General features: G+C 36.6%; 1 protein-coding gene across 2 annotated transcripts; it reads right to left on the bottom strand.

The window, feature by feature from the left end:
- Positions 1–232: 232 nt before the first annotated feature.
- Positions 233–5,988, bottom strand: LOC140862953 (mitochondrial inner membrane protein OXA1-like). 2 transcript variants are annotated; one of them, XM_073265986.1, is made up of 10 exons: positions 5,856–5,984; positions 5,230–5,728; positions 4,747–4,837; positions 3,760–3,807; positions 3,534–3,592; positions 2,382–2,457; positions 2,145–2,276; positions 1,424–1,531; positions 1,022–1,076; positions 233–915 (listed from the first exon to the last, which is right to left on the bottom strand). In XM_073265986.1, exons 2-10 carry the CDS (start codon positions 5,718–5,720, stop codon positions 638–640), a joined length of 1,338 nt encoding a protein of 445 aa, XP_073122087.1. In that variant the 5' UTR covers positions 5,721–5,728; positions 5,856–5,984; the 3' UTR covers positions 233–637. The 2 variants fall into 2 exon arrangements, with proteins under 2 accessions (XP_073122087.1, XP_073122086.1); XM_073265985.1 differs by having other exon boundaries at positions 234–915; positions 5,230–5,988.
- Between the last annotated feature and the right edge of the window lie 4,055 nt (positions 5,989–10,043).

Genomic DNA, 10,043 nt, shown 5'->3' with positions numbered 1-10,043 from the left:
TAGTCCTTTTTTTGACGTGACCCTAATATGGCACCAATGTAGTGTTGATGTGAAACCGACGTATATAGTGTCACGTAAGAATTTTCGAAGAAAAATGATTAAAATTGCCAAAAATCAAAATATACAAAACTACAACTGAAAACATAGAGCTCAAAATTACAAAATGACATATATACATTACCAAAATTATAATTTTTCCTTATTTATAATGTAGATTTTTTATGAGACTGTCACACGCCCCGTGAAACTTGTCGACTCAAAGTAGAAGTATTCAATATGTTCAACATGTTCAAAAATGAAGTATTAGAAGAAATATAAGTTGTCCATTCAAAATCTCCATACAATAAACTGCAAAATTTATGAAACCTTAGAAACTCTGCAACACCAAAAGGTTCAAAGAAAAATTTGTCAAATTGTTCTTATTCTTTACTCTCAACGGCCATTTTGAGAAGCTCCCTTTCCGTTCATCTGAGGCTTTCCTACTAATTGTATAATCTAGGTTCCAAATAGTTGCAACGAGCGCAAAAAACTCAAAAATAAAGATGAATTTATGTTCGAAAGACGACCCGGATAGCAGCATTTGCTTAAGTGAACATATCTTTAACCAACATATCTTTAACCTAGAATAATGCTTTCATCATCGCCTTTTCCTCCCTTTCTTCCTTACTCTGACTTCTTTATCTAAGCTCGGCATCCTCCGATCAAGAAGAGGGGTGGAGGGTGTTCTTTGATTTGTAAGGTTTGATGCATTTTCGCTCGGTGATGGTGATGACGGTAGCAACTGTTTCTGCTGTGCGGCGGAGTATTTTTTAATGGCATCGAAGAATGAAAATCCCGATGTCTGATCAGTTGACGGTGGTGGCACTGGCATGTCTGGTATACCCAGAAACTTCTTCACCTTAGGTCTCTTTATAACTGAGACCCGGAAAAAAGAGAAAATCAAAACTTAAGAGGAAAAACAACCTGTTGAGTGAATAAGCTTAGAAGAAAAAAGAAGGAATAAAAGATCAACAAGGCTCACCCAATCCATATGTCAGCGAAAACAGGTTGGATGTAATCCAATAACAAAATATACCCTGTCGAACGAGTGCATGATCTAGTTAATTGCTTGCAGTTGATTGCACATAATAAACTTAGTATCGAGCATTTGTCATTATTCAAAAACTAGAAGTAACGCCGCCCTTACAAGAGCCCAAACACTATAGTTTAATCGTTGTCCCGCATGAGCATTTCCATACAGGACAGTCGGGGTAATTTTTTCTTTCCAACAACACGTTCCGAGTCAAAGTCTCCATGCCCGGTATTTTTATATGAGAAAAGTTAAGGTTCTAATGAGTTAAATTTCATTCATGTGCATTAGCCTTAAAAAAAGGGTAAAATATTGCGGTGAGCCTAAAGTTACATATAATGCAGAGTTCCAGACCTGTGGGAAACTTGCAGTGAGAGGGATTGACAAGGCGGCGAAGCCCCTAGACACGTTCTTGATGGTTTTAGCAGATGCATTCCCTTCCATGCCTTCTTGAGCATTGCACTGTAAAGAGAATTGTAGTTCAGTATTACGTGAGACAAACCTACGCAGTAGGCACCAACTATTTCGATTTGACATGAATAAAAACTTTTTTTTACAAGAATCGGCCGACAGAAATTTGTCCAATTTTGTACAAGTTAAGATTCGACAGATTTTGTCATATCAATACGTCTAACTATAACATGTATCTAACGTCAATTTAAGCACTGTCTATATCAGACAACCAAGGTCCCAAAATGTAACATAAAATTAAACGATGAGACTCAACGATTCTTCATAAAACCTTCCGTGCTCGCAAAAAAGATTCATCACAAAGCATTGCCAGATTTGTATTTCCATTTTGTGATAAAATAAATATGAGAAAGAGAATTCACACAAACTTTCATCTGCATGGCAGTAGAGATACAGCTAAGGCCACCAACCACTCTGGTGAATAATTGCAAGAAACCTAATATATGCTATGATTCTTGGTCATTCGATTTTATGACAAGACTCCACTGTGTTACACTATCACATAGTCGGGTAAGAAAAACACACTGTAGAATTTCAAATTGTCAAGTTCTGTACTTGTAGTGACAAAAATAAAGAGTACAGAAAAACTGAAATGATGGCTAACCTCCACAGTGATCCAAAATGTCAACGCAGTTAAAATCGGAAAAATATACAAGCTATCCGTAGCGGTCAAATCAGTAAACCAAAGTGCTCCACCATCTTTAAAAGATGGAACTTTGTCCACCATGTTTCTAATCTGCATATATAGACGAAATAAACTATCAAATGATGAAATAAGATCATGAAATAAATGTACTAAATAGATCATTCTTTAACCAAAACAAAAGGAACACCATCTCACCGCAAAAAAGAAAGAGCAAAAAACGGGACCTGAAATGAGGAGTCCCTTCATAGGGGTGAATGGTGAAACACCAGATCTGCAACACAAATAATCAATCATCAAGTTAACGACGTTTCCTTTTAAAGAAATATCAGAAACAAAGTACATTATTAAAATGGTGTATCAATGTAAACTCTACAAGTTGGATGGAAAGATGTCCTCACAGATGCACATTCTTTCTTGATAGTGGAAAGTTGTGTGAGTGCATTTATGATACCAAATTCCAACATTCCAACAACAAAGCAATCACAAACAGAAACGTGCATGCTTTTATTATTACACCGCCAAAATCTAAGCATGAACTAAAAATCCCATCCCCCCTTTTCTTCTTTTCTAAAACATGGTCAAATTAGAAAAATATAAGCATCCCAGAGTTAATGATTCCAAAAAATGAGCAAACAAAAGACACTCATAATCAAGGGCGGTTCTACTAAGGGGCAAGGGGGGGCAGCTGCCCCCCCTTGATTTTTTTTTAAAATTATAAATATATTTTTATATTTTAAAAATAATAATATATGATCATAAATTAGAAACCAAACACAAAAATATAAAAGAGGGTCAAAAAATTTAAGTTAATCTTTATTGTTTAATGTGTGCAAAGTGACCTAAAAATTTGTGGTTCATAGTTTTTAAAAAATTTTAGCTCAATCACTAAGTTTTTAAACCTAAACACAATGAGTTTTAAGTTTTTAAACCTAAAAAAAATTTTGTTGAAGCAAGAATTGTTAGCTTACAAGCTTCTAAGTTTGTCTTTTATTTTAACAATCGCAACAACTGCATTGAATAGAAAATTTTTTGCTGAAAATATTTTTACGAATATTAATTAATTATATTGAAATATAGATATATATATATAATATTAGTTTATCGAATGAAGTATTATTAGTTATTTTCAGTATATATTAAGTCGTAAGGGTAAACTGTAAATAAAATTTGAAATATAAAAATATTATTAAATTTACTATATTTAACTTTTTTTATGTGATGATTAATTATGTGTGTGTATATATATGTGATAATTTATTCTGTCCGGCTACCCCCCCTTAAGAAAATTTTTGGATCCGCCCCTGCTCATAATGGCCATGCAAATATTAAAATGGGAAACACGCATACTCCTTGAATAGTCTTTTCGTCCGTCTCTGACCTTCGGCAACAGCTTCTGGACTCATACCCTGCACAACCACCATAGTGTATGACACCCAAAAGTTGGAAGCGATGAAGTCAAGTACAATCATCACAAATAATCATAAAAATTTAAAAGTAACTAGCCACATAAGCCTCCAACCAAGAGTGGGACAAGCAAACACAACACCACAAAATAATAGGACAATGTCAATACCCTATTTTCCATGTCTTGCTTAATCGCATCCACTTGTGGCTTTAGAGTCTGCACAAAATACTAGCAGTTATGTGCTTTCCTCGAAGATACAAAGCAATACAGTACATCAAGGTATACTGAAATGAAGTGTAATTGTATAAAATAGGTTGCTCTGCTGCACGCTAGATAACATAATGATCGGCAGCTAATCCAACATCTTAAAATTCTTGTAGCATCCCCTACACTACAAAACGTCACAACCAAAAGAATAAAACAAAAACGAGAGGGAACTATGATATAAAGGCCTTATGGAGTAAATAAGGACAAAATCATCAAATCAATAAATAATATAAAATATTAAGATTTAAACATGGAAAAACTACCTGTCAACAGAAAAAGGTTAATAAGTACATTACAACTTCATAAATGGAATATGCCTTCACCTACAAATGTGTGTATGATAATTTAAGATCCAGGGAACTCCTATTGTCCAATAAAAATAGTTTTTCATACCATCCTCGATGCTGTCACCCCCATCCATACCTATTTCATTTATTGACCTGATAAGCACAGTTCCCACAAATGAGCAACTACTTCAGATACCCCATAGAAAGGGGAAAATGAAGAGCGCTAGTGCGCTATTTAGTATAAAGACGCGTATTCCAGTTGCTCTAGAGATGGGGCTTGAGAAGAAAAGAACAAATATCCAACCACTCTCCTAAACTTCCAGCGCTGCATTTCGTTTCTGTATGTACTTAAAACTGACTTTCTCCCAAACAAGATATACGTATTTGAATTTTTCCTTTGGCAAAATTCCTTTCAAAGGGATAAAACTCACCTAAACATGGACAAGTTGTATTTATTCATTGACAGTAATTATCACAGCAAGGTTTATACCCGAAATACAGGGTCGCTAAAACAGCTACATGCTTAAACACAAGATAATGGCTAGGAAAAACTTAAAAAATTAAAAACTACAAAAGGAGAAACACATATGCAATAACTCACAGCGAATTTCGCGGTGGCCTTGAGCTGATTTATCATAAGGGGAACCTGAAGCCAACGAATCAAAAGAGTTGTCACAGCAATTGATGCCCACCTATACAGCACACACAATCGAAGTTCCAAATATCATCACTTTGCCAATCTTTAAGAAATTTAACCAAAACACAAAAAACCTACTAAAACCGAATGTAGAGACCGCACATTCTCTTTCACACATCAAACCATATCAATTAAGACCAACCCAAGCGGAAAACGTACTTATGTCAAACATAACATTAAAAAATATCTCAAACGAAAGGAAAATTCCCAACATGGTTAATCAGTAACCTGAAACAATGTTTCCGATGGTAAGGTTTCCTATCGAACTGTAACACACATTTAAAGGTGCTACACTTCACATCAAACTGTTTGAGCCAAATAAAATTGCAACAGCATGAGAAGTAGGAACATTTAGATCTATCATTAAAACAGAGAGTGATCCCTCACCAACTAAATCCAGTAAAACTATGCACATAATCAACCAAGTACTGTAGTGCAGCCACTGGTAAGAACGAGTCTGCCGCAGCAACTGCAACCTCATTCACCACGGGCACGGCCTGGGAGGCAACTTCAACAGTCTTATTTGCTAAAGCATCCGCCACATCAGTCATAATCTCAATGTTTTCAGCCGCCCCACCTCCAACACTCGTGCTTGACATGTTCCTCGCAAGAGCCAGCCCAGAAACCGGTGGAATCACAAATCTTCGGTCTTGAAACAAATTTCTCGACCCATGAAGATTGCTGAAATCACTCCTGGAACCATAACAACGACTGCGGAAATAGTCTAGGAATTCAGGGTTTTTGCAAATGGGATTATTAGGCAGGGTTTCACGATCATTTTCATCAAGACGAATATGGGAAAATGAAGGAATAACTCGCTGTTGCTGTTGATAAAGCAGCTTTGCTCGAGCGGTGACGCCCCCCCGTCTATAAGCCATTAATTTTGCTACGTATGAAGGGGGAAAAAAAGGAGAATTCAAAGCTCGAATCTTGACATAAATCTATCAAAAGGGATTTCGGATCTCTGATTTTAAATTGATGATATACAGTTAATCTCAAGATTGAGCACTTACCCAGCTAAAATCACGTCAATTTTGAGATGAGAGATCAAGGAGACGACAAGGGTTTTGGTGGGTTTTTAGTGTATATGCAAATTGAGTCGTGCGGTAATAACTAATTCGTAGGTTTTTCCACTGTACTGTACTACTGTTCCAAAGATTTCCTTGAACAGCTGATTTATTGGATAATACACATTTTGGCTTGCCATAAATTGTTTAGTTTAATACAATTTTATATTTATCTACACCATTTGTTAAAATCCATGTTTATTTAAAATAAAATATATAGCATTAAAAATTTTACTACATATTTTATATATACAAATTATATATTTAATTATAAGAAAAATTATATATTTAATTATAAGAAAAATTAGCAATTTAGTAATGTATGTTGGCTTAATTTTAGTTTTGATCATATATGTTGTCATGTTATGAAAAATGTACAATAACTTAGATTTTTTTTCCCCAAATTTCATCTTGTATCGTCGGAGCTCGAGAGAGCTACCGAATATTACTTAGTTGACATAAGATTTCGTCTACCTGACATCTATTAATTATCATGTGGCATAAATTGGATTCCACATGAACAACATTTTTTTAATGGTTCACATGAACAACATTAACTATATGTAAAAAACCTAAAATATAAACAAAAAATACTCTAATCATTGACAAATCTCCCCACAGATCAAATCTAATTGAACTAGTCGACCCCCATTAAGTGTGGGCATTCCCCATATATCTTGCTTATTATTGTTGTTGTCAACATCTATATAAGGCTTTTTAAAAATATATATATAAATATAATTTTAAAAAATATTGCATTCAATAAAAATTTACAAATCTATTATACTACCAGACAGATTGTCCCAGATTCAACAGAGAGAATGCGGGACAATCTATCCCGAATTCAATTTTATTTTTTTTTAAAAATGTGAATCTACATATTTTGGTCGGACATAAAAGAATCGGCTGAACCGAGCCGATTTTTATTTTTATTTATTAAAAATTAATCCTGAAACCGGAGCACCCATGAATTAAATTCACGAGCGGACATCCCAACCACCCAACTTTCTTCGTTTATATATATTTGGACTTGTGTATTCACCCACATCTTCTTCTCATTTTCTAAAGGTAAAGTTCATGGAAATTTTTTTTTATGTATATATTTAGTTAGTTTTTATTTTAATACATTATAATAAATATATTTTTTATGATGATTTTTTTATAGTGGTATGTTTTGTTCTAAGACAACTTGGTCAATCCAGAATTCACACTTGCTGAGTTTGACGAACAACTGCCTTTCTCGCAAAATCTGTAGTACTATCTTGAGATGGTAACCGTGCTCGTCAATGTTGTGCGAGTAGATCAGGATGTCGTCAATGAACACGACCACAAACTTATCCAAGGAGTCTCGGAAAACCATGTTCATCAGATCCATGAAGACTGTAGGAGCATTCGTTAGTCTGAATGACATCATTAAAAACTCATAGTGACCATACCTCATACGAAAAAATGTCTTCTGAATATCCTCATCTCTAACCCACAAATGATGATATCCGGACCTCAGGTTAATCTTGGAGTACATAGAAGTCCCCAGAAGTTGATCAAACAGATCATCTATGTACGGTAGATGATACTTATTCTTGACTGTTACCTGATTCAAATGCTCATAATCAATGCAAAGACGCATCGACCCGTCTTTCTTCTTGACAAACAAAAATGGGGCTCCCCAAGGTAAAACACTTGATCAGATATAACCCTTGTCAAGCAGATCTTGTAAATGTTGCTTCAACTCTCTCATCTCTGACGATGCCAGACGATAAGGTGCTCAAGAAATCAGTGTTGTCCTTGTCATCAACTCGATCCAAACTCTACCTCGCGGATAGAAGGTAACCGGAATCTCGTCAAGAAATACATCCAGAAACTCTCGGACTACTGGTATTTCTTGAATATTCAACTCTCAGAGGATGCATCTATGACATAGATAAGGTAACCTTCTTCGTCGAACTCTAAAGCACGACGGGGTTTCAAAGCAGATACAATCGGCATCGCAGGTCGCGCTCCCTCACCATAAAAGTACCATGCATCACCATTCTCTGGACGAAACTGGATAAAACTCTGGTAGCTATCCATTATATATTGCTAGATAAGTAGTCAGAAGGTCAATCTCAATGATGCATTCAAAGTCATCCATCTTTAAAACCATCAAGTTGACACACAATTGATGACCCTAAAACCCCAAAGTACATCATACTACTAGACACTTAGCTAAAACTTCATGTCCCATTGGGGTCGCTACAGCTAAGAGAATGTCTAAATAAATGTAGGGCGATCTAAACTTTTTAACAAATCGTGCAGAGATAAATGAATGCGATGCACCGATATCAATCAAAATGTAAGGATGTATACCACATAAGCTAAAGGTATCTGAAATCATGCGTTCACTCTCGGTAAGATCCCGCTCCTAGTTAAGCGGAAATACTTGCTCCTGAACAAGTGGGCGCAATTAATTGGACGGACCATGAGATGAAGCCTGAGGGCACTGCTGAACGGTAGCTTGAGAACCAGAACCACTACCCGGTCCACCACGGCTAGGACAATCTCTCTTCCTATGGCCCATTTCTCCGCAAATTAAACAAGCCCCGGAAACACAGCAGAACTGATCAGACGGGTGTCTCCTACCACATGCTCACAATGATCTTCCTTCTTATTCTTGCCAAAACAAAAGACATCATCGGATCCAGAAGAAGACGATGTAGATCTCTACTTCTTAAACAACTGAGCACGCGGACCCAAAGAGCTAGCAGCATGAGAAGACGAAAACAACATCGCATGAATAACACTGATCTCCGTCTTTTGTCAACGGTTCACTAAACCCTCATACGAGTGGGATCATCACAAACAATGATCCGGTCGAATAACTTGTGATTCATATCGTGCAAGAAATGGTCGTACTTTTCCTCGGAACTGGCGTCAATATGCGGAAAAAACGGTAAAATATCGATGAACTTATGCTGATATTCATCGACGATAATGGGCCATTGCTTCAGATGGAGCAAATCGATTGTCTTCGCCTGATGGAGGGCTGGGGAAAAGTGCAACTGCGTGAACAGCCTATGAAAATCAATCCAAAAAACATGGCCCTACTCCTGGAACAACTGTACGGACGCGAATCTCCACCACTTGCGGGCACGACCATCCAAGAGAAAAGTAGCGGCCTCAATCTTCTGCTACTCAGAGCAGTAAAAAGCACGAAAACAGCTCTCCATTCGCTCAAGACAATCCTCTGCTGCCTCCGGACTCTCGCCTCCAACCAAAGGCTAAGACCTCATCTAAAGGAATTTGTGCATCTCAAAACGTCGTATATCCTCGCAGTGATGGCGGTGCCCACGAGGATGTCTCTAAGCATCATCGTCTTCCCAATGACCTAGACTACCATGACTCTCGTCGTATCTACCGATCATTTAAAAGGATTTGTGATCATCAAAACCCAAAAAGTCAAACCTATGTCTCAAACAAACCTATGCATGCTCTGATACCATAAATATAGTGACCCTACCCGAATCACCTACTGCTGGCTTTAATAAGCATGTAATCAAGATAACTTAAGCAATACGATAAAATAGATTAAATAATGAAAACTAAAACCGGGTTTACAAACCAAACTGACGGAACACAATCGGTAAAACCAAAGGTAAATAAATTATTTATACAACCAGATCGAAATTCAGTAACAACAATACTGAAATAATGAAAACTCACTGCATCCACAACACCATCTCTCAACCCTGTCTCGACTCACCGACATCGTCCAACCTGAAACCTGCCGCGTCAAATATGGTGTCCAAGAAACAAAACACTGGACGTGAGCGACTATGCTCAATACAATAAGCACGAGTAGACAAACCTAATATGATGCATCAATATGATTGAGTACTGGGTTGTTATCAAGTATTGCTCAGTCTAGGCGCCAATGAGTATGTAGTACCATCTGGGGTTAACTCCGCTGGGTACATCCATACAAGGGCGGCTCCACATTGGGGCAAGTGGGGGCAGCTGCCCCCCATGTTTTTTTATATAAAATTAATAATATACTCTTATAGTTAAAAATTTATATTTTATGAACATAAATTAGGAACCAAACACGGAAATACAAAAGAGGGTCAAAAAATTTAATTAAGTTAATCTTCATCGTTT

The sequence above is a fragment of the Henckelia pumila genome, chromosome 4 (genome assembly GCF_033568475.1).
Source record: "Henckelia pumila isolate YLH828 chromosome 4, ASM3356847v2, whole genome shotgun sequence".
Lineage (NCBI taxonomy): Eukaryota > Viridiplantae > Streptophyta > Magnoliopsida > Lamiales > Gesneriaceae > Henckelia > Henckelia pumila.
Note: the sequence above shows the minus strand (reverse complement) of the source record. Positions and strands in the feature narration are given on the sequence as shown.